Here is a 24,891-nt window from a genome sequence, read left to right as displayed (position 1 = left end):
AAAATGTGATAAAAAATGTCATAGTTTAGTATGTCGTCTAAAATGTGATTAAAAATGTCATAGTTTAGCATGTCGTCCAAAATGTGATTAAAAATGTCATAGTTTAGCATGTCGTCCAAAATGTGATTAAAAATGTCATAGTTTAGCATGTCGTCTAAAATGTGATTAAAAATGTCATAGTTTAAGTATGTCGTCCAAAATGTGATTAAAAATGTCATAGTTTAGTATGTCGTCCAAAATGTGATTAAAAATGTCATAGTTTAGTATGTCGTCCAAAATGTGATTAAAAATGTCATAGTTTAGTATGTCGTCCAAAATGTGATTAAAAATGTCATAGTTTAGCATGTTGTCCAAAATGTGATTAGAAAAGTCATAGTTTAGTATCTCATCCAAAATACAACAAAAAACGTCATAGTTTAGTATGTCGTCCAAAATGTAACAAAAATGTCATCGTTTAGCATGTCGTCCAAAATGTGATTAAAAATGTCATAGTTTAGTATGTCGTTCAAAATGTGACAAAAAGCGCCATCGTTTAGTATGTCGTCCATATTATGAAAAGTAAATCAGTTTATGTTTTGGAATCCAGCCTTGGAAAGAAGCACAAACGTCTCCGAAGGTGTCCAGATTGAGTCCCGAAGCTTCTGTCCTTGGTGTGAACTGCTCACCTCAGCCTGAGCAGAGCTGCAGACCGACATTACAGCGCTGCCAACTTCCTCATTAACAATCATTAGTCCGAACCGGAGCGACACTAAAGGGCTTCTGCAGAGTAACCGACTCCAATCCTATAACCAGCACAGGTGAACATTTAAAGGGATTAACAGATCACATGTGTGGGAGGAAAGTTCTCCAGTCAAAAGGCAAAAGTCTGATTTGAGAGATTGGAGACAGACATTTCATTTCTTCTTTCATTTGACACTTTTCCAACTAAAATCTGATGTTAAAAGTTTGTTGGATAGTGTAAAAATGGAATAAAGAAGTTGCAGAAGCTTTTTTTATGGCAACCTGTGCTCTTCTGGTGTCGTTGAACAGCTAATTTAAAGCACCTGAGGGCTTGATTAAGCCACACAACCCCTTAACTGTTTCCACCATCAAAACTCCGGAGAGAGGGAGGGATGTGTGTTTTTGGGAGATCAGTGCAGGTTGAGTGGGTTTGGAGTCAAGGGAATTCAAACCAGTGTTCCAGGAAAAGCTCAAGATCAAGCATCAGTCGTCCTTCAGATGTTCTAATCTGGACATCAAACCTCCAACATTTATCCCTCACTGCTCCCTCTTTCATCCCACTCAAACACAAGCCACCTCCAAGTGTGGATGGAAGAAGAAGAAGAAGTAGAAGAAGGAGCCCCATGAAAGCCGATTGCATTTTAATAAAGTTTATTATGTGCGGGGAGCTAATCCTCAGGGGTAATCTCTCCTCTCTAGTCCTAAAGGAAAGCTGGATTACTCACTTGCTATAATCCCAATGAAATTGTTAGGATTTAGCTTGCGCTGCACAGCAGATGGCAACAGGCTTTTTCCTTCAACCTTGGATGGTTTAAGAGCCCTCCCTCTTCCCCGTTTCTGCATACAACACCCTTCTTTTTCTTCTTCTTGCCCTCGTGTCCTGGCAGTCTTGGTCACAACACAAAAACAGGAGCTTGTTATTCTGCGGTGGCATGCTGTAAACATATTTTGGTGGCAACACAGATGGTGTTTAAATTTGACCCCACTGTTTAAATTGACCAGTTTTATGACAAAAACATCATCAAAATCTAAGTTTCTGCTGATGGATCGACATATCAAAGAGGCAACAACATCCTGATATTTTTAGAATAGTGTATTTCTTACCTTCCATCTATCCAAGCAAATTTTACATTTTTTTTCCAATCAATATAACTTATTACAGATATATTTCTATAATTAGAAAAAAAAATGCTGACAACAGAAAAGGTCTGGAAATTTCTCCATATTTCTTTTGTAATTCAGAGATTTCTTTTATGAATGAGGATGTTTTTACAACAAAATTTTAAATTATGACTTACAAAACAATCTACATTTTATGTGACCCTACTCTTTAAATTAACCAGTTTCACAGGAAAAAAAAGGCTCAAAATGCCAAATCAAAGTTACCACTGACTAATATTAAAGAGGCAAAAAAAAAAAATTCTTTCATTGATTCCCAAATGAATAGATTTCTAACATTAGACACAGTTAGTGACCAATAACAAAAAAGTAGTATCAGTTCCATAAATTTCTTTGTTAAAATGAGATTTCTTGTATAGTTAGATAAGTTTCTATATCTAGTTTTAAATTTCCCAGTTTTACAACAGCAAAACAGGTGTATTGGGACTCAAATTGCCCAAATCAAAGCTTCCATTGACTGATCAGAGCATTAACGAGGCAGAAAAATCCTTATCAAAAATAATTTTATTGATTCCAAACAGAGAAATTTTGAGATGACCAGCAGAAGCTCCTCGACGTGGACTCGAGCCACAAAACAAATCCCGCTTATTCTAAAACCGGGTCCAGTGTGAACCCGATGAGCAGCCTGAGTAGCTGTTCTGGGGACTCAGCAGTGTGATGTAATATCCACAGACATTACATAACCTCATTGTAAAGCAGACCCACTTATTAGCCCAGCTGCTCCCATCAACAATATGCTGCAACCGTCAGTCCTTTCCCAAAGAAATCCGTCTTTTACCAACTGATTTTTAAATGAGACGCATGGAAACGGCTCATCTGCAAGTTAAGATACAACAGAATCACCTGTTTAGATCAAATGATTTCAACATTTTTAAAAGCAAATATATAAAAACGAAAAAAATAAAATTTCTTGACCGCAATACAAGGAGGAGAGGTCTGCTCACTTCTATGGCGGAATAAAGAAGAAATTAACCACAAGAAACAAATAAAGTCACACACTAGCTGCATTAAATTCCTAAAAAAAAAAAAAAAAATCAAAGAAATCCATCATACCGTTTTAAGCTTTACAAGTGGTCAAATAAAATCAAAACTGATTAACTTTAGAACGAGGCACAAACCCCAAAATATACATCAATATGAACACCTTTTCCACAGTTGCGGTGCTGCCTGAAAAGCTCTGGAGGCCAAATGAAGCACAGGGTGAAAAGACTGCCCTGATTTTAAAAGACTTTAAAAGAAAATTCCCTTCTCCTCCAGTTAGACAAACATTTGGAGGCTAAAACGTGGCTGCAGGTGACAGATAACCGTCTGACGGAGCCTCGTCCCTTTACAGAAGCAGTGTCTCCAAATGAAACGTTAGTAACCGCTCCCATCTGACCAGAACTTCTGTGTGTTCTGGTTCAGGGTAAGGCGACTTTAGCCCTCCGTGGCCTGAGGCGAGTTTTGAAGAACAGGTACATGGCTAGGAGACACATGGAGGACATGAAATAGAGGATGACACACAGGCTGATGTCCAGCTTGGAGAATCCGATGCTCAGCACAGACATCCAGCGTCCTCTGTGGTTTAACTCCCGGTCCAGGAAGCGGCCGCTCAGTTCTCTCTTCTGCGGCCGCTTCCTCTGCCGGCCCACGTCCAGCTCCAGGTCGGCCTCCAGCGGCTGCAGCCCGACCATCCCCAGGCCTCCGTCCAGCTCCATGCCCAGCTCGAAGGCCGACCGGGGCTCCTGCTCCTCCTGCCGCTGCAGGCTGCGCTGTTTGACCCGGCTGGAGGCGGCCAGACGCAGCGCTTTGGCCCGGTAGTGCTGGTTGACGAACGAGTCCAGGTCCACGATGTCCTCCTGCTGCTCCCTCATCCTCATCCCCACGATGCTCGGCTTCCTGTGGACCAGCCGCCGGCCCCGACCCACTTCCACCTCAGCTTTGGACCACGGTGTCGGCTCGGGCTTCACTTCCCCGCCGTCCTCCTCCTCCTCCTCGTCCGCCACCGCTTCATCCTGAGGCCCCTCTTCCTCCTCCTCCTCTTCCTCCTCCTGCACAGCGGGCTGAGGTGATGGAGGAGGCTTTGTGGAATCCAAAGCTTCTCTGATTCTCCTCTCTAAGGGTTTCTCAGCCAGCAGAGCGGCACGTTTTTTCTTCTGCTTTTCCACAATCTGGCTTTCACTGTCAAGGTAGTCTAACGGGGAAAAGACAGAAAGAAGGACGTTATTAAGACTAGAATCAGATGCTTATAATAGTAATAAAAGAAAAACTCAGATGAGAAAAACTCCTCAGAGCATCTTAAAAGTGGAGAGTTGATGAAATATTTCACAGAAGAAGATGAAACTGATTAAAACTCATCCACAATCCAACCGTCCTCCTGCAGCCTCACAATGGGGAAAAACACCAGAAACATGAGACAAAGTGGAAAAACGAAACTTAAATGTGCATCAAATTTTTTGTTGCTAAGGGAAACAAAAAAAAAAAAAAAATCAGATTTCATCAAAGACAGTTTGTTTGGAAGCTCAAATTCCAAAATAAAAGACTCAAATCTCTAGAAAAAAAAAAAAAACCCTTTTGAGCTTATTCTAGACTAAGAAAAACTTTACAGAAAAAATCTGTCCAGAATTATTACGCTGCTTCAGGAAAGATTTAACATGAGCCAAGAATAAACTGATAAAGATCTCCTGGAGTTGATTGTTGAGAGAAAAATGTTGCACAAACTGCTCAAAATAACAAACTTCACATCTTTCACATCAGCTGTTAAATAAACAGCAGATTGTTTTTAATTAGATTTTCTATCTATTAGAAGACAATCTACATTTTATGTAACCCTACTGTTTAACTTTACCAGTTTTCTGACTAAAGAGGGAAAAAAATCCTTATCACCATTATCTACATTTTTTAAAGCAAATTTAACAAATATGTGTTTTTTACTTAATAGATGAAATGGTTATGATCTATCGTAATAGTATTTTTCTCAATTTGATGACATTTTGAAGCCTAAAACTAATAAATTACCACATAAATGAGAAAACAATCTACATTTTGCGTAACCCTACAGATAAATTTACTGGTTTTACAAAAACAAAACAGGAAGAAACGGCAGAAACAACTATCCATGTATTAAATTCTCTCAATTTTATTAAACTTAGAAGCCCGGGAATAAATAAATGAATGCATAAATCAGTAAGCGATCTATATTTTATATGTTTATTATTTCTGTGCCTGTGTTTTACCTACTCTCAACTGGACACCTGAACACATCATCTGACGTTATAATTTAGTTCTTAAACTTATAACTGAATCTTTATTATCAATCTACTCAATAACAATGTGTCTAATGGATTTTTTAAAATGATTAATTTAGGTTTAAGCTCTAACTTTGGTAAGATTCTTGCTTTTGTGAGGTTCAGTGTTCCCAGAGAAGAATGTGAGGCGTCAATCTGCACCTGTGAGGATGCTGCTGGAGGAGAAGTAGCCGAGGAGGAAGGGGAGAACCTGCTCCCGGTTCCACCTGTGTTCTCCGTTCTCCTTCACCGTGTGACAGGCCGAGCACATCTCCGGGGACGGCCACTGGATCTTTGGGAACTTTGGGTCTTCGCTCAGAGCACCTGGAGGAAACGAACACACCAGCAGGGTGAGAACGAAGCCGTTTAAATGAAGGTGAAACATCTCAAGAACCAAAAACAGAACTCCAGCTTCTTTGTACTGAAGCTCTTAAGGATTACGTTGCACAACAGAGCTTTAGGCACTTTAGCGGCCCACAAAGACGGATGAATTCTGATGTAAAAGGGTCACTGGGCGATAGAAAATAAAAAATCCGTAAACGGTTAAAGCTGCAGAATTAAAGCTACACACATAACTGGCTCTTGTCCTTTTTTTCTGCATTTAAATTTGTCTCCAGACTTTTTTTATTTGCTTGTTTTGCTCAGAAAGACAGAATAGAGCTTTATCACCATGTGTGCCTCTTTTTCAGGAAGATCTTGTACTTTTACTGCAACGTATTAATCCGGCAGCTATTATCACGTTACTTTGCAGAATGTTAAATAAGTGATAAACTCATAACGTTATCTGTTTGCTGTACATTGTTCTATTTAAAATGTACTGTAATCATGTGTGATTAGCCACAATGTTAATCTGCTAGCTGGTCTGAAAAGCATGTTGTATTTTTAATAAAAGCCAAAATGACGCCGTTTAGTAACTGCTAAATCAAAAAGACGGAACGGATGGAAAGCAGGAGGAGGAAAAGAACGCAAAAAATGTCAATAAATGGATGCTGACATTCTTCTATTGCTGCTCTGTGAAATATTCTTTTTTAATAATCAAAATGTTCAAAATCTGTTATAAAGTGAAAAGCAAACATATTTCAAACATGAAATCATCAACTCAACTTTATTATTTGTACCTTAAAGGGCGATTCCAGCAAGCAAACAATAAAAAAACCCAAATTTTAAAAAGTAAAAACCACATAAAACAGTAAAAACTCAATAAAAGCCATAAATACTCTGCCCTGCTGTCTGCAGACTTAATTGTTTGTGTGTTGGGTGTTTGTACCGCATGCACCAATAAGTTTCATTTTAACTGTATGACTGGAGAAAGATACACCCTCTGTCAAAAGTTTTAGGACGCTTTCTCATTCAAATGAATGAGATAACGTCCTAATACTTTTGACAGGGGGTGTACATCGTTTGATTTAAATTATTTTGTTTTGTGGTTAACCATTTCTGTTTATTTTGTTTTGTTTGGGGCTCTTAGTGTCTTGTATGATTTATACAGTTTACTTTGAACACGCTCTTTTTGTAGATCCTTTTTGTTGTACATTTTGTTGTATTAATTGCTCTTTCCTCGCAGTAATTTGTTTTTGTCGCAATAAACCATAAACGCTTGTATAGGCCAAAAAAACAATACAAACAATAAAACTAATGATTATTCTTAACCAAAATGCCAAAAAAAAAAACTCACTGACTTATTTGGGTCATTTTTGACCCACTTACGGAAGTGTGGGGTCCAATCACTGCAGCATCTAAAGGCTGATGCAAGAATCCATCCTCTATACACCGGTTTATCCTCACTAGGGTCGCGGGGGGTGCTGGAGTCTATCCCAGCTGACTCGGGTGAAGGCAGGGGACACCCTGGACAGGTCACCAGTCTGTCACAGGGCTACATATACAGACACACAACCACACTCACATTCACACCTACGGACAATTTAGAGTAACCAATTAACCTCAGCATGTTTTTGGACTGTGGGAGGAAGCCGGAGTACCCGGAGAAAACCCACGCATGCACAGGGAGAACATGCAAACTCCATGCAGAAAGATCCCAGGCCCAGGCCAGGATTTGAACCGGGGATCTTCTTGCTGCAAGGCCAAAGTGCTAACCACTACTCTACTGTGCAGCACTGATGCAAGAATTCTACTTGTAATTGAAAACTGTCATTCAGAGGGTGTAAACAACCTCATCTGTTCGACTGCTGTAGCTTCATGTTCAAGTCTTTTTCATTCTAACAGACCAGAGATGACGTAAAATCTCAGCTGAAGCTTCTAGTTTCTGTTATTCTCCGTCTCGGCGCATGGACTGGAGGATGGAAGTGCTCTGAGGACTGGATGCAATCTGCGTTGAACCCGTTTGATCTTGTCACAGAGCTCGTAAAAACTAAGTGCCCATATGCATATGTGTACGTATGCGTTTAAGTGTCCATATGTAAATCATGCGTCTGTGTTTTTGCGCATGTAATCTATGGATTGATATTTTCTTGTTGGTGTGTGTGTGTGTGTGTGTGTGTGTGTGTGTGTGTGTGTGTGTGTGTGTGTGTGTGTGTGTGTGTGTGTGTTCATATGACAGGGTCTAACAATGATCAATGGGCTTCTGGGATGTCCCAGTGGGAGGGATGCTGAGATAATAGATGTGGCCAAAGTGGACAGCTTCTCACACACACACACACACAATCAGCGTTTTCCGGCAGCAGACCTCGGCGCTCTGAACCACCTGTCTCGTCCCTTTACACCCCTTTGAAAGCAAAGCCCAATCTCCAAATTGAACATGAGAGCAGAGAGGAGCCTCAGAGGGGAGCCGCCCTCCTAATGAATTAGAAACTTTCTCCTTTGGCGCGTTTTTCTTCTGCACACAGAAAACATACAACCGGCTCAGATGGCCGCGCAAACGTCCACAAGGACACACAGAAACACACAAACGGGGGCAGCAGCGCTCGGTAATAAATCGCTTGTCGTCACCGACGGCCTATTGTGCGTTTGTGTGTGAGAGAAAAGAGGACAAGAAAATAAAAAAAGCAAAGCAGCGGCAGGTCTGTCACTTTACAACGCTGTCAATTTACATCCTCCACCTCCCTCCTGCTTCCTGTGGCGCTCAAGATTAATCTCAGTCATATGCATGTGTGTTTGTACTCTGCATGCAGTACTTTACATAAAGGATACATCAATTTTACTGTCCTGGATGCCTGAGTGCATGTGTGTGTGAGCTTTTCTACATTTCAGCAGGTGAGAGAGAACACACACACACACACACATCCCATAAGCCTCACATCTCCTCCTCTATTCTAATCAGCTTGCCACGTTTGCGTCCAGGGTGACTTTAGCCATAGCAGCCATATTGAGATTGCCACGGCGGCCTGTCACTGGGATGTCATCGCGGCCGACATACATATTCATCAGGTATAAATATGTATTGTTCAGCACGTCAGACCGGCTTCCTCAGCACTAATTCTGTAAGTGAGGATCAAGCAGCGTAGCGGCCGGAGAGGGCATCCGACATTTTTTATACCCGTTTAAATGGCCCACAGGATAAATAATTAAGGAATTTGGATTGTTTATTGTGGTGCCCGGGTTGGGTAATAAACTCGATATTTCTTGCGCTGACAGAAATGTAAAAACTGTCACCCACCAAAGGCAGACACTGGAGATCTACTTAGATTCATTATGTTTTCTAACCGTTCCCTGATCAGCTCTAATTTGGCAAATTGGAGACTTTTATTAATGCACAGTGCTCGCACGATCGGTGGCGTTTGAATGATCTTTACATGAATGATTACATCACAATTAAAGGGGAAGCTGCATTTTCATACAATAAATACTAAAATACTCGACTTTTGGCTACATTTAACACACATCAGCCTATAAACACTGAATAACTATGGTAAAAAGCTTCTTTTTTAAATGAACACATGTAAAATATAGATATAGTTCAGCAAAGCTTTTTGTTACAGATTATTTTATGATGCATTTTGACACCAAGGTTTCATTTTTACTGCAAATGCACACTGGTTCCAAATATTTGTAAAGAGTTTCTTTGATTATTAATAACAGGAATCAGTATTGAAGGTCTACTTAGATTCATTATGTTTTCTAACCGTTTCCTGATCAGCTCAAATTTATGCGAATTGGAGACTATTATTGATGCAAAGTTCTCCCACGATCAGTGGCGTTTGAATGATCTTTACATGAACGCTTTAATTAAATGAAATGGAGTCTTTGCAGGAAAACCTCACAATTACAGGGGAAGCTGCTTTTATTTAGTGTATGCATGCATTATATATGCATGATACAGAGCGGATGTCTGTCCGTGTTCAGCGCTCCGCTCCGACGGTGATTTCTGTTGCACTGTGCGCTCACTTTTGCTTTGATGACGTATCGTGTTCAGATGATTCGTCTTTCGTTGCAGCCCTACTTGTGACATTCTTCAAGAGTTTTAATTTTCATGTTGAAATTCAAGGTCACTGAAGTTACCAAATGTGGTTCCGTGCCCGTTAGTGGCAAAAATAAAATTCAAAGAATGTACATATCACTTAGCACAACTACTCAACCGTAAAATGTGAGTTTTGTCAGCTATCCATGGTTAGTTTTGACGTCTAAACCGCAAATATGGAAGAGGACCGAGCTGTAAGTCAGTGTTTTTCCAACTTCGGAGAAAAGAGAAAGTTTGATTTGTTCCAGGCCTCTGCCGATTGGTCAAATGCCGTGCGTAGTGTGATGTAACAGAGTGATCTTCGCTGAGTGGATGAGTGAAAACCACATCTTCTTACCCTCACTGAGAGGCGGGAAACATGATCACTTGCCCGATGAAGGGCTATGTACCGATTATAACCCCTTGTAGATGCAAACAGACTGCTGTGGACACCTACAGATGTGGAGTTGTTGTCATTAAACTACTTTCTGGGTCGTTGGAGAACAGTGTTCATTTAGGCCATGGAAGGTGCTCATCTGCCACTGGAAACAACTTTGGGTTCAGTGTCCTGCCCTCCTTATATTATAATAATGTTCATTTTGTGCAAAGTACACCAATGAAACTATGGTCTTTTTTCTACAAATTTCATCTTGCTTCTAAACTTCTGTCCTGTAGTGTATACATTAAACCTTTTCAGTTTTCCAGTCTTGCACATTACTGTCAAAAATATCACTATCATTAATATATTCTATAATATCAAGTCTTTGTTTGAAGGAAGCTTCCTAACACTGAAACATTTTGATAAATACCAACACATTCCACACAGATGGAAGTCCTGCAGGCATTCAGGCCTGCAGCAGCAGCAGCAGCTTTACTGTGTCTGCAGAAATGTGAATCAGTCTCAGCTGTTGACAAGCAGCAACAGGACCGAGCTGCCACCAGTCTTAATTCAGCCTGTGCACGGAGGCCGAGGGCCCTGGGGCCTCTTTGTTGCCAGCTAAATTAATTGTTGGGCTGCTTTACAAATAGCTGCTCTTTCATGCATGGCTGCCTCTGAAAAGGAGGGGTGGGGAGGCCTGCTAAAGAGCTCCACTTTAGGCGAAGGGGAGAGGAGGGGCCGAGTGGATGGAGTGAGCTTTCTACGGGGAAACAAACAGCCAAACCCCTCAGCTCCTCCCTCGCCTCCCCGACTGATCCCCCAAGGACCCCGACTCACCCTCCACCATGAGCGACTCCCCCCTCCTGCCACACGCCACAACTTGACCCACGCCGGAGAGGCCGGAACAATGTGGGAGGAGGCGGGGGGGCAGGGGGAGGGAAGCGTGTGCGGCTTGTGTCAGAGTGTTTGCCACCTGCTGTCACACAATACCTTGGGAATTGTGAGTGTGTTTGGGTGTGTGTGTGCAGGATCCTGGGGGAGATTTCCTGTGAGGATGCTGCACTATTACTTGTCAAGCTCAGGATATGAGTCCCGGGGGAGGACGAGTGGGAAGACGGTGGCGGGAATAGAGGGAAGATGGATGGATGGAGGGGGGAGGCTGGACGGCGTTCGAGTGTCTGTCCTTCTGGCTCAGGACACAAGCTGTCCCCGAGGTAGAAGAGGGGGCCGTCAGCAAAACACAAACAGAAGATAGTGATTTAACAAATCAGGCTGTTAATGACAGCCTAATAAAATCATATGAACCCAGACGAGGGAGGAGGGACGCTCAGGAGCTGTTCAGCACTCTAGAGGAGGATGTGAAGAAGTGTTATATAGTGAGAGAGATGTTGGAAAAAGTTGCATCTCAGATCATCAGGTGCTTTCTGCTTCACCATCTCTGATGAGCTTAAAACATGATCATAAACTATCGATATTTAGTTTGTTTGAACAACAATATGTCGGCAACTTTTAAAGATAAAACCTTAAAATTATTTCTCATCATTTCATTGATTCATAATCCGAACACAGATTAAATAATCTCAATTTGAGGGGAGCTAAAATAAGAAAAACAATTGAAGTCATCATATAGAGTCCCATCTTTTAGCATATTTTCAGTGTTATTTCTCATCATGTCATCGATTCAGAATCTGCAATTATGGACAAGTAGAATAAGCAGTCTGTGTTTGCGGGTGAGTTGGAATATGAAAAAAAATGAAGCTGACATAAAGAGTCCCATTTTGACCTCACATTAACCCTCGTGTCGTCCTGCGGGTCAAAATTGTCCCTTTTTTAAGTTTGAAAATGTGGAGAAAAAATATATTTTCACACTGAAACTTCTTACGTCCACATAAACAACATTTGAGGAAATTTTTGAACATTTTTTGGTGAAAAAAGAAATGTGAAAAAAATGTTTCCTAAAGAAATGTTCTTCAAGAAAATATTAGAAATTTTACTGATATATATGTAATCAGTTTAGATATTTTTAGGATTTTTTGGGAGATTTTTACTCATTTTTTGAAAATATTTACAAGAATTTTGTTGCCAAATTTGGTTTTTTAAAATAAAACTTTTAAGAGAAATTCTTAAGGAGCTATTGGAATTTTCTTTCTGAAGGTTTTGCAAATTTTCATAAATTTGGGGACTTGTTTTTGCAGATTTTTTGGACTTTTTCACACAAGGAAACACTGTTTTTTTAGTGCCCGTAAATGAAGAGGGTTAACAAAAAATGATAATACAGAGGTTAACTAGTGACATTTTCTGAACTGTATGTAGCTGGACGTCACAATAATACAAAACATACAGAAATATTGCAGATTCTGAATCAATGGCATGACGAGAAATAACAGTTAAAATTTCAGGTAATTATGTTTAATCATTCCTGATATCTTATCAGTCAAACAATGCCTCAAATTTCAATGTGTGGAAAAACCTACTAAAGTGAGTCAAATTTTGAAGACATTTTATCCAGAAACTATTTGACATAACAATCAAAAAACTCACAAATATCTTTTAAAATGTCTATATTTCTTGCTGTAGGCATTTCAAACAAATCAGGCATGGCAAAGCATCACTTGTCCAAACACAGAAACACATGAGCGCTGACTGGAGGTCATTAAGCGGCACAGAAGTCTTTGTCATGGTGCCCACTGCTAGCTACACTCTTACTACACTTTCTGCTTGGCAACATGAACTACCAGCAGCCTGAGTGAAGCCTCCACCGGTTGTTTCAGTATTAAACAGTAGGAGGCTCCCTCTGGAGGAAGAACCAGGTACTACAGCTAATCTACAACACATTATCTGACGTATATGAAGAGAATACAGGAGCTTGTGGAGCTTCCAAAAGACGGCACACCCTCCCTTCTAACACCACATTTCAGATAATGTTCTACTGTAGCTTTACAACAAGGTTTGGGACCAAATATGAAACATTAAGGAAGAGCTCGAACACAGAAATGCTGGCTTTCTCTGATTGCACCGCAGAGATATTCAGCTGTCAAGCTGATATATCTTAATAACTTTAATGTCCTTGAAGTATATTATCTGAGAAAATAGTATCAGATTGGGGCTCTCAGTGGATGCTAGATTTGGACATTTTTATTTCTGTGAATGAGCCACTAAAAGGCAATAATTGGGTGAATTTAAAAGATGACCTGCCTTCAAGACACAAGCGCAGAATTTGAGGAAACAAGTCAGGGCAGATGAATAAGAAATGCTTGATGACTCTTCAGACAATAGTGGGGCGGAGGAGGAATCAAAGGAAGGGTGTGGAGAAGGATGTCAGAGGGAGGCCAGGAGAAAATACGAGAGGGAGAAGCAGATGATACTTGGAGGACTAAGACGGGGGCGACAGCTGGTGTCTGATCTGAGGATCCGTCCTTCCTCCCCTCACCCTCTTTTAGTCGTATTACGACGACTAAGTGAACACGAGAAGAAGCTGGAGCATCCCCCAAAACCGAGGAGGGAGATGTTCAGATCCCACTGGGGTGGATGGGTGGACTTGGAGGACAGTAGAGAGGAAAGAGGGAAGTATTTGATGGGAAAAGTGGGAGTGACAGAGCGTAACAATGGATTAGTAAACTAAAGTGTAACATGGGCTTACTGTGTAGTAACGCACCAAGCAAACATCCTCTTTTACCTTTTCATTTGGGCTGCAACCAACCGTTATTTCTAGCACTGATTCGGCCATTTTTGTCTATGAATTATTAGAAATTAGGGAAAAATTAGAATCATAACGTCCTAGAAACCAGGGTATATCTATCTTGTCCCACCAGTAGTCTAAACTAACTCAGTGAATTTTATTTATCAAGACAGTAAAATACAAAAAAAAGTTAATAAAAATAGAAACTTGAACTTCAAAAGCTCTTTGACTAAAAAAAGCTTAATGACAATCATCAGTTGCAGTGTCCTAATTCTGATTAAAACATTATGCCAATATTTTTAAAGCTATATTTAAAGAGTCATGTAGTTGATTTCAATCGATCATATGTCACATAATGGAAGCTTAAGATACACTCTTCATAAAATTCAAAATTTCCTGCTGTGTTCAAACTTCATCGATGGAAAAATCTAAAGTACTGCTGCCACTACTTTAACTACAACTCTTTTAATGACGAATTATGAATGCTTGGATGACAGAGAAGGTCCTCACAGTTTCTCCTCTTAACTTTTTAAAGCACCCCTTGTCTGTTTTTTGCAGTGCAGATGGTCTACACAGTCATACATTTTCTAATTTTTGATGTCTGGAGAGAGGTTGATGCATGAAAAGTAAATAAATTGACAAACTGTATTGAGTTTGCAGTAAAGAGATTCTTCAAAATGGCTCCAGATGATGATGCTGCCTCCTACCTGCCAGTCTGTTGTTGACCCGGTTGTGTCTGGACCAGAGCCACAGGACTGCAGACGGCAGCGAGTTCACCTCCATCAGACTCTCCGCCGCCATGTTCTCAAAGTGTTCTGCACACGGTCTGCAGCCGAAGAAGTTCTGGACGTAGCTTCTCATCGCACTCAGGACCTCCAGAGGATCTGCATGGAAACAGCACAAGTTTACACCAGCGATGAGCAGCAGCGACTTGGACCAAAAATCAGGAATGTGAAGCGTTTGTAGCAGTGAACATATTCACTACAAATTCCTTTCTAGAACCTTTTTTAAGGGTTGTTGCTAGAGGTACGGACCCGTACCCATAGCCTGTGGACTACGGATACGGCACTTTCTATTTGCCAATCAGATACGTGAGATCTGGTCACGTGACTCCCGGTAGACGCTAGCGGTACGGACCCGTAGCATTGGTACTACAGGTACGGACCCTAACACTAACCCTAACCTTAGCTTACCTTTCAACAGTTTGCAGTGGTTAGCAGCTTCTTGACTCGCGAGACTTGCGTACGGGTCCGTATCTGTCTGGCAAATGGAAAGTGCCGTATCCGTAACCCACAGGCTACGGGTACGTATCTGTAGACACTACCTTATTTTTTGTGCCGATTTCATTATGTTTCATGTCTAATTTAAAAATTCACCAGAAATAAAGCATTTATGATAACTGAATTCTTCAAAAAAAACAAAAAAAAAATTATGCACTCTTTGCTGCAACAGTGAAGCCTTTCGAAACTCAGCAGAAACCAACGGTCACATGACAACAATTCAGGGACTTTTTGACTGAACTGCAGGCATTATACATAGAGCACATGGAAGCCAGTTAATACACAAGTAGTACAACATCTATAGTATGTAGAGCCACCATTTTCTTTCATCTGTAGGTATTTGAACAAATATTGCACATGCAGTTACCATTTTTAGTTTTTGTAAAATAAAGCAAAGAAATTCTACTTTTGTTTTCATTTTACTGCACAAAAAGTTCTCCCTACTTCAAGCCATGGTTTCCACAGAAGCAATGAAAAGGAACGCATACTGAATAAGAAACACCCAGAAACTGCTTGGACTTTAGAGTGTTAAGTAACAGTTACTAATGGCTTCAATGCCCAGATACTTAAGGAATTTATTTTTATCTGTTTTGACCCATGTTTCTGTAGAAAATAATGTGCTTGTGGGCTCTGAGCTGCACTCGAAGTAGAGAAAATGTTTTTGGATGTTTCAGAATGAGAACAAAATATCTGCAGAGCTATGCTACACAAAAGTTCCAAAAATCCTTTAGAAAGCGTCTCTGCTGCATCTCCCGACCTGTTCAACTTCATAAACCTAAAATCCTCAACCCGGTGCACATCGGTGCAGCAGATACCTTCACCATCTCTAAAGCTCGCCATCACGCTGCATTAAACTGTAACCAGCAAACCTGTGTGAAAGCTCGCTAATGGCAGCGGCCTCCTGGATTCCCACGGTTGTGTGTTCCTGCGGTCAGAGAGCTGGGTTAACCCCATATTGGGAGGAATAATCTATGAGAATGGGATAACCCAATCTGGGGATTAAACGCCGTTAACGCTCTGTGTGAATGGTGGCCAGGCTGTTGTCTCAGGACCACAACAGTCCACAAACATATTTTCCTTGAGCCGTTTGCTTTTGTTCCGGGCTTAGCAGTGCCTTTAGATGAACCGAGCGGCCGGAGGAAGAGGAAGTGGGCAGTTTGTGGCAGAGGAGGGCCATTTAATAAAATCATCAATGAACCTGCAGCACACTGGATTCACAGCTTTAATACTGTACGTAGAGTTTGGTATGAGGAGGCTGTGTTTTGTTTCACAGTCCAAACCGTGCCGTGTGTGCGTTCATGCGCCCGTTAAGCTGGTGGTCTGTGGGGGACCAGATGGACGCCCCTTTTGGCCGGTCCATCTGCAGGTCACATGATGGTCCGTAAACCTCGGGATTAACCTCTGTGTGTACGTTTATGTGTGTGTGTGTGTGTGTGTTGAGGGGAGATTAGCGTCGCTGCTGGTCGTGGAGCCTCTGGTCATCTGCCTGTTTTATTAACCACTCACATTCCACTAATCTAACATAATCCCTTTTCACACAGTCACAATTAGGCTCAATTTGAACTGGGACCACATGACAAAAACGCAGAAGGGAAATCCAGAAAAAACAGTAACAAAACACCATCAAAATATCTGCTCGTGTTTCTGCTTTTTTTCCTCTGTTAAATCAGGTCAGTGTGACAAACATTCCTGAGCTAATTTGTTTACAGCCCCTCCTCTCTGTCTCACTGAACTCTGAGTGGCCTTTTTCATTCACAGCATCACACAGTGTTCGTACCTGAGCCTCCGGTGCCGTTGGCCTGGACGGTCAGGACGTGGAAGAGCGTCCACACTCCACATGGATAACGTCTGAAGTGGGGCTTTGAACCCTGACAGCCCACCCACCTCACCCCTTCAGGCAGAGCAGCGTTTGGAGTCTGAAGAGGAAAGAAAACAGACGAACTTACTGTCCTCAAGAATCCCACAAAAAGACCAAAGAACGGCCTCTATGACCCGCAATGTTGTCCAAAAACGCCACAACAAGTCCTGGAAGACATGTCTGTGTAGGTTCTCATTCATCCAGGTCATGGTTATCCAAAGTAGTTTAAATCAATCCACTGGACTTTTAGAAAGTTCCTTGAAGACATTTCACCTCTCATCCAAGAGGCTTCTTCAGTTCTGGTGGTGGTTGGTGTTGACATGGATCCATGTCAAAGTAGAGAAGCCATCTCTGAACGGGGGGGGGAGGGGTCTGCGATATCATCTTTCGTCAATTTACAATCAGGTCCTTTCTAAACTCCCCAAAAGAACTACTCAGCAGACTCATGCTAATGACCACCATTAGTACAGCAGGGCTCACTGACATCTGTGCATTTCAACGACCCCCACCGATACTCACAACGACCATCCTTGAGTAGTCAGATGAGTTTTGGTGTTGGTCATTGGAATAACAGCCCTGAACACACCTCACAGAGGTTTAAAATCTGAGGCAACACCAACCACCACCAGAACTGAAGAAGCCTCTTGGATGAGAGGTGAAACGTCTTCAAGGAACTTTCTTAAAGTCCAGTGGATTGATTTAAACTACTTTGGATATCCTAGAAGACATGTTCTTGATACCGTTATGAACATGAAAGCAGTGGCTTATTTGAAAGTTAATTCCAAACAGCCTTGTTTCTATAATACTTCTACAATTTAACCTGGATGCTGTGAATGCTATTAAGAAGGAGCGTCCTGATCGGGTTTTTCTGCTCCCGATCCGATTTGACTCACATAATACTTAGCCTCCAACATCCTTAAGTATTAACCACATCTATCAGCCACAACATTAAAACCATCTTGCTAATATTTTGCTGGTCCTCCTTGCGCTACCAAAACACCTCCATGGAAACCTCTGGGATGTCCTGAGGTGTCTCGGCACCAGGAGGCAGGTGGGAGATTCTTTGGGTTCTTTAGGTATTGGGGTGGAGTCTCCATGTTTTGGGCTTTTTGCAAAATTAGATTGAGATTTGGAGAAATCTGGAGGCCGAGTCAACACCTTTCCACCATTCCTGAACAGTCTTCTGAGCTGCTATTTGGCACTGGCTGGGAATCACTGGACAACGCAAATATGCAAATGAAAACAATCCCCCACAAAAGCATTATTTGATCCTGCTTAATCCTCTCAAGCTCAAAGCCCACTGGCATGTTTAAAAGGAGAAAGACATCACCAAATTATACCACTGATCAGAGCCACAAACTGTAAAAACAGAGACTTGTTGGATTTTGAACTTTACAACAGTCCTTGAACTACTTAGAATCGTGATATTTCTAGGGCTGGCCCAAATAGTGGTTTCTGGCCTCCGAATATTCGGGCCCTGTTAAAGACGAATATCAGAATATTCATTCCGCCTTGTAACGTCCGATTGGGGGTTGGGGGGTGGATGTGGTGGAGACGGCCCGAATATTTGGATCCGTTCGTCTGGTCTCCCGGACGCAAATTTTGCACACTGCCTTTGTTTTGTCTTCAGTTAAACTGAAGAATTCCCAAACAGCGGAGGTCTTCAGCATCTTGTCTTGTGTTTATGCAACGAAGTGAAGCGTGACGTCAGAGTCTGCAGCAACCCGGCCATTCAGGTGGTGGTAAGAAACAGGAATGGAGGAGCCGAGATGAGCCGAACACGACGGGATGAGCCAAAGTGGGCCGAAGGCGAAGGGAAGAGACGAGCTCCGAATATTTTGGTCTGGGGGGAGGAAGATGTGATCACATAGACATATGTGTATATGTCATAGACATTTGTGTATGTGTTTATGTGATCACACGACGGGATAAGCCAATGTGGGCTGAAGGCGGAGGGAAGACAGTAACGCCGCATATTCTTTCCGCCCGGTAATGTCCGACCGGGGGAGGGGCGAATATTCGGATACCAAAACTAATATCTGGATACCGCCGTAGCAAACGAATATTCGGATATTCGGGTCCAGCCCTAGTAGAAACAAATGTGTTTGTGGACTTAGAGCTGCATTCAAACTAGAGAAGTCAGAGACTCTGAACACAAACACGTTGTTGGTTTTGGATTCTTTAGCATGAGAAAAAAATAACAGCAAACTTCTGCGTCACAAAATTCCAAAATCCTCCTTTTAAAACGTGTCTCTGCTGCTTCTCCCAACCAGTTCAACTTAATGAAAGCGGCTCCACGTAGTTTCCTTGATCAATGAGAAGTCAATCTCAGGTTAATGGCTCAGCCTCCGCTAATGAACAGGAGCCTTCGGATCAGGAGCAGGAGCCACAGTCGAATCCAGCAACATAATTCCACTGACATAAAGTCATTGGACTCACCGAGCTGCTCCGTGATTGACAGGGTTACTAACATGTCAATAGTAAAGATCTGGTGTGTGTGTGTGAGTCATTTCCTTGGAGTCTATTCATACCTTCCCATTGATTCATTGATCCATTGATTTGCCTGCTAAAAGCTAATGATGTAAGTAAGTGACTCTTTCAATTTGCGAGGGGCTGCAGACTGGAGGCATGCAGGCTTCATTCCAAAGACAACAGCACATAGATCCTCGGCTGTAGGCGCTGGCAGCGGGACAAGGCCGTCGCTGTTTGTCTTCACAAATATATATATTGTTTTATCTCAGCTCAGAAAGTCTGGAGGTGACATTCTGACATCACTGTAACAGAACGGATCTCAATGCGGATCCTCGGAGGCGAGTTTGAACTGATTAAGTGTCCGGACTGACGGGTGACCTTGCAGCTCGGTGAAGCTGCTCCCAGACGGACGTCCTCACATCAGTCTGGGTGTTTTCTGACGACCTGTCGTTCGTTCTCCTGCAGCTGCTGCTTATCTGACTGATGCTCCACTGCATCCCTTCATTTCCCTTTAGTTATTTACATACTTTGGCTTTCAAACCTCTGTTCTCTCTCCTTTAACCCTCTTGTTGTCCTCATTTACAGGCAGCAAAAATATTGTTTCCTTGTCTGAAAAACATCCAAAAAATTCAGCAAAAAATACCAGAAATTTATAAAAATTTGCAAAAGAGAAGAAAAGTCCAATAATTTCTTCAAAGTTTCTCTTGAAAGTTTTATTTTAAAAAATCCCCAAAATGTGGCAAGAAAATTCTTGTAAATATTTTCAACAAACGAGTAAAAATCTTCAAAAAAATCCTAAAAATATCTAAAGTGATTCCATATCTATCAATAAAATTTCTAATATTTTTTATGAACATTCAGAAATAAAATCAATCGGTTGATTTTTTTTTGTGAATGTTCTTAACATTTCTTCTGTTCCACCAAAAAAGCTCAAAAAAATTCCCAGAAACGTGGACATCAGAAGTTTCACTGTGAAAATCTATTTTTCTTTCCAAATTTTCCAAACTTTAAAAAGGGTCAAATTAACCCGCAGGTTGACACGGGGGTTAATTTACATTCATAAGTTCATAATAAGGATGCACGGTGGTTTTTCATCGGTCCCGTCTTACCTGTGCTGAGTTTTCCAGAACGTCCTTAAACGCCTCATAGGAGATCTGACCTGAAGTCTCGGTCTGCAGCCACGAGTTCACCGACTTCAGCAGGTTCACAACCACAGGACGACCTGGAAAGAACTGCAGACACACGACAACACAGCACAATGGAAATAGATGTTAACTTGATTACTGTGCAAATTGAATCTTCAAATCATTGTTTCAACATTCAGATTAGTCCTTTAGTCCCTAAAATAGATGAGAGGTCTAAAAAAAACCTGAATATTCACATTGGAGAAGCTGGATTATGTGAATGCTTGGCATTTTTTCAAGATTTAGGAGTTTCTATTTGTGGTATCCTCATATAGATTGCGTTAAGTGAAAAGCAAAGTGAAGGTTTCAACAAAAAAAACAATAAAAAATGACAGAAAAAATTCATAATATCTTAAATAATAAAGAAATTAGAGATTGTACTAAAGTATATATATTGTGCAAGAGTTGAAGCTGTGTGTGTGTGTGCATATATCTATATGTAACATACATATTTACGTTGATTTTATGATTTTACTTAAAGATTGTTTGACCCTACAGAGCCCAGCGTAGTGCCGGCGCTGTGACTGCATTTTCATTTTTGATTGGTGGCAGATCTGAAACCAGAAAAGACAGATCCATCATTCTTTTTGCATATAAAATGTGGGGAGTTCCACCAAAAATTCACACATTAACCAGGTCTCAGGGAGCTTTTTGGCTGCAGGGATGGGTTTGTAAAAACACAAAACAACAACCTTTACAAACGAGACCACGGGATGTTATGCAACTTTTTTTTTTTTAACAAATTTGAAGGATACAGCTAGGCAATTTCTGTATTTTGAAAAATATGTGACAAAGAATTATTGCACTTTTAAGCAATTTATTGTAGCAGTTAAGACATACGTCAATTCATTAGCGTTAAACTGCGCAAATAAAAATTGCACTGCAGTCTGTAAAAATGCAGACTTGCACAACTGTAGATCTTAAAGGGTTAAAAAAAAAACTCAAAAACTGTTGGAGTTTCGAGTCTGTTGAATGAAATATTAACCGACTGATCGTTTCAGCTACAGGCGTCTATTGTCAGGGTTAGTTAGTGAGTCAATGAAATTTCTGCATTCGACACGATTTTTTTAATGAATCTGACTGAAATAAAAAGTGTTTTTGGCATTACATGCTTCTCACTGACATTTTATAGTTTGCAACTCCTCAAAAGAGTTCATTTCATGGTTCTAGTGTCTGTAATTTTATTCAACAATTCACTATTATTTCTAGATTGTCCCTATTTTGTGATATTACTGATTGTATGAAATAAACAGAAAACACGGGTTAATTTGTGTGTTAACACTAAAAAAAAAAAAACATTCCTCAAAGATTTTGGTCCACATTAACATGATAACATCAGAGTTTCTGCAGACTTGAGCCATGATCCAACCTCCCGTTCCACCACATCTAAAGGTTCTACTGGATGGAGATCTGGTGACTGTGGAGGACGTTGGAGAACAGAGAACTCACTGTCATGTTCTAGAAACCAGTCTGAGATGATCTGAGCTCTGTGACGTGGAGCATCATCCTGCTGGAAGTAGCATCAGAAGATGGTCCACCGTGGTCATTATGGGATGGAGATGGTCAGCAGCAATACTCAGGTAGGCTGTGGAGTTTAAACCAGGCTCAGTGGGTATAAGGAGGCCAAAATGTGCCAAGAAAATATCCCCACACCAGTACGCTAGCAGCAGCCTGAAGTGTTGATACAAAGCAGGATGGATCCATGCTTTAGTGTTGTTTTGACTAGTTTTTTTGGTCATTTTCAATCTCTTTTTGTTGTTTTTTTTTGTCTATAAGTCGCTGGAGAGAAAAATCAGCAAAGATATTTTTCTGAGTGGATAAAAAGTGAAAGTGCAGAACTCTTGGACGGTTAAAGCGTGACGAATCAGAGTCCTGAGCTGTGGACCGCAGGTGTATTTAAAGGCTCAGTGATGATTAGAAAACCCTCGTGCAGTTATGCTAGCACATAAATAAAAGGGTCAGTTTTCACGGAAAACATGAAATTGTCTGAGCGATCCCAAACTTTTGAACAGCAGTGTATGCTGGATTGGTTTAACAACCTTTATGTACTTAAAATGTGTATTATATAGGAAAGTGGTATCAGATTGGGAAAAATACTCTAATCAAGGGGAAAAAAAACCCGATCTGGACATCTGACTGATATTATTTTTGCTCTGCTAACTCACAGCTAATATCAAACCTGGATCATCACTTCTCAGAATTTTCCCAACAACGCCGTGCCTCATGGACCACATTAAAGCTGCACAGAACTTGTGTTTGGAGCGTTTTTCTGCCCTTCACCTCTGAAGAATTTCAGTAATTGTGACAAAAGCCGAGCCTAAGCCTCTTCCTTCATTAAGATCCGTTTCCTAAGCCACTAACCACCACTTAGGTCGCTCCCCGCTCAGACTTTCTCCTGTCGTCTGTTTACCGGCTGTCAAACCGTCAGCATCGCCACGGCAACCAGGAAACACGACACTGTAACTAGCAAAGAGCGAGGATGAAGAGGACGAGGAAATCCAGCTGCTGAGTGTCTGAGACCGGTGATGACAGACTGAAGGCAGACAAAGAGCAGCGAGTCTTTACGCCTAAAGATACCGACAATAGCAGCAGCTGACGCCTGAGTGTTTCTGGCTGTCAGACGGACAAAAACGCTTTAATACTCTGCAGCTAAATGTGCTTCTTATTCTTACAGTAAGCCGTCTTTATGAAAATGGGAGCATTTCTCAGAAGTAAACACAGCGGAGGGATCAGGATTTTTCCAAAATGGCACAAAAACAGCCACAGAGAGTCCTTCCATGGTAACTTTGTGATGCTGTCAACATCACAACGTGCTGTTTTGTAACAGCAGAACGCCGTAAAAACAACTCATACGAGTGTTTTTGGACCGTAATTACTGTCATAGGGCATTGGAGACGCAATAAATGCAAGAAAAAACAGAAAAAGCAGGAGAGAACTGGTGTTCTCTAACCTCTTGATACCAAAAATGAAATATTAACATCAAGATAATGACAAAACTGCAGCATCATACTGTAAACTTGGGGACTCTTGCATCATTTGCCAAAAAGAGACAAAACACACGAAAAACAAATCTTTTTAAACCTATTTATCTATAGATATTTTGATAATATCGCTAGTATGAATTCTTTAGGCCACGGTAATCCTGTTTCAGCCCTCATGTTTTGAGTTGCATCATTTTAATTCGGCCTCCGCCATCTGTTCCACTAAATACACCTGCGGTCCACAGCTCAGGACTCTGATTCGTCACGCTTTAACCATCCAAGAGTTCCGCACTTTCACTTTTTATCCACTCAGAAAAATACCTTTGCTGATTTTTCTCTCCAGCGACTTACAGACATGAGACAAAAAACAACAAAAAGAGATTGAAAATGACCAAAAAAACTAGTCAAAACAACACTAAAGCATGGATCCATCCTGCTTTGTATCAACACTTCAGGCTGCTGCTAGCGTACTGGTGTGGGGATATTTTCTTGGCACATTTTGGCCTCCTTAGTGCCCACTGAGCCTGGTTTAAACTCCACAGCCTACCTGAGTATTGCTGCTGACCATCTCCATCCCATATAAAATAAATCCCAAAATATTGTTTTCTTGTCTGAAAAAAATGTCAAAATTCAGCCAAAAAATATTCCCCAAATTTATGAAAATTTGCAAAAACATTCAGGAAGAAAATTCCAATAATTCCTTAAGGTTTTTTTTAAAATAAAAAATCCCTACAATTTGGCAAGAAAATTGTTGATGTCACTAGATAACCTCTGTATTATCATTTTTTTGTTAACCCTCCTGTTGTCTTCATTTATGGGCACTAAAAACTAGTGTTTCCTTGTGTGAAAAAAAAATAAAAAAATCAGCAAAAACAATTCCCCAAATTTCTGAAAATTTGCAAAACCTTCAAGAAGAAAATTCCAATAGTTCCTTAAAAATTTCCCTTAAAACTTTTATTTAAAAAAAAATTGGCAACAAAATTCTTGTAAATATTTTCAAAAAATTAGCAAAAATCTTCCCAAAAAATCCTAAAAATATATAAAGTGATTACATATATATCAGCAAAACTTCTAACATTTTATTTAAGAACATTCACATTAAAAAAAAAAAAAAAAAAAAAAAAATCACCCAAAATCCAGTGGAAGATCAGTCACAGAATCATTGCAAATAACTGCATTTATGCAACTTGGACAATGTGCGGGAGACTTTTGGATCCTCTCTGAAGCACCTGTCTCATGAAATAAATGTCTGAAAAGCTCCTTTGTGCTGCAGATAAATTTAAAAAATAAAAAAAAAAAAAAAAAAAGGGCAACCAAAGCTGAGTGCTAACCAGATCTCCCTCCACACACACACACACACCATGCTGAAGCTGGGATGTAAAGGACACACAAAGGCCTGTGATGTTTGCTGCTCAGAGTCATATAATAGGTTTAGGTGTAGATCTGAGGCCTGAACGCCAACCGGTCAGAAAAGCTCATTAAGCAGCCATATGAATTTAA

General features: G+C 40.9%; 1 protein-coding gene across 1 annotated transcript in view; it reads right to left on the bottom strand.

Annotated features, from left to right (window-relative positions):
* Positions 1–2,385: 2,385 nt before the first annotated feature.
* Positions 2,386–24,891, bottom strand: part of qsox1 (quiescin Q6 sulfhydryl oxidase 1) — a 56,656-nt gene continuing 34,150 nt past the window's right edge. The window contains exons 9-13 of the mRNA XM_051947198.1: positions 20,336–20,458; positions 16,674–16,812; positions 14,324–14,500; positions 5,328–5,489; positions 2,386–4,072 (exon numbers count right to left, since the gene is read on the bottom strand). Of these exons, the coding sequence (XP_051803158.1) occupies positions 3,300–4,072; positions 5,328–5,489; positions 14,324–14,500; positions 16,674–16,812; positions 20,336–20,458 (1,374 nt within the window). The 3' untranslated portion in view covers positions 2,386–3,299. The remainder of the gene's footprint in view (positions 4,073–5,327; positions 5,490–14,323; positions 14,501–16,673; positions 16,813–20,335; positions 20,459–24,891) is intronic.

This window comes from Acanthochromis polyacanthus, chromosome 4 (genome assembly GCF_021347895.1).
Source record: "Acanthochromis polyacanthus isolate Apoly-LR-REF ecotype Palm Island chromosome 4, KAUST_Apoly_ChrSc, whole genome shotgun sequence".
NCBI lineage: Eukaryota > Metazoa > Chordata > Actinopteri > Pomacentridae > Acanthochromis > Acanthochromis polyacanthus.
The sequence above is the reverse complement of the archived record's forward strand: the minus strand, read 5'-3'. Positions and strand labels throughout refer to the sequence as shown.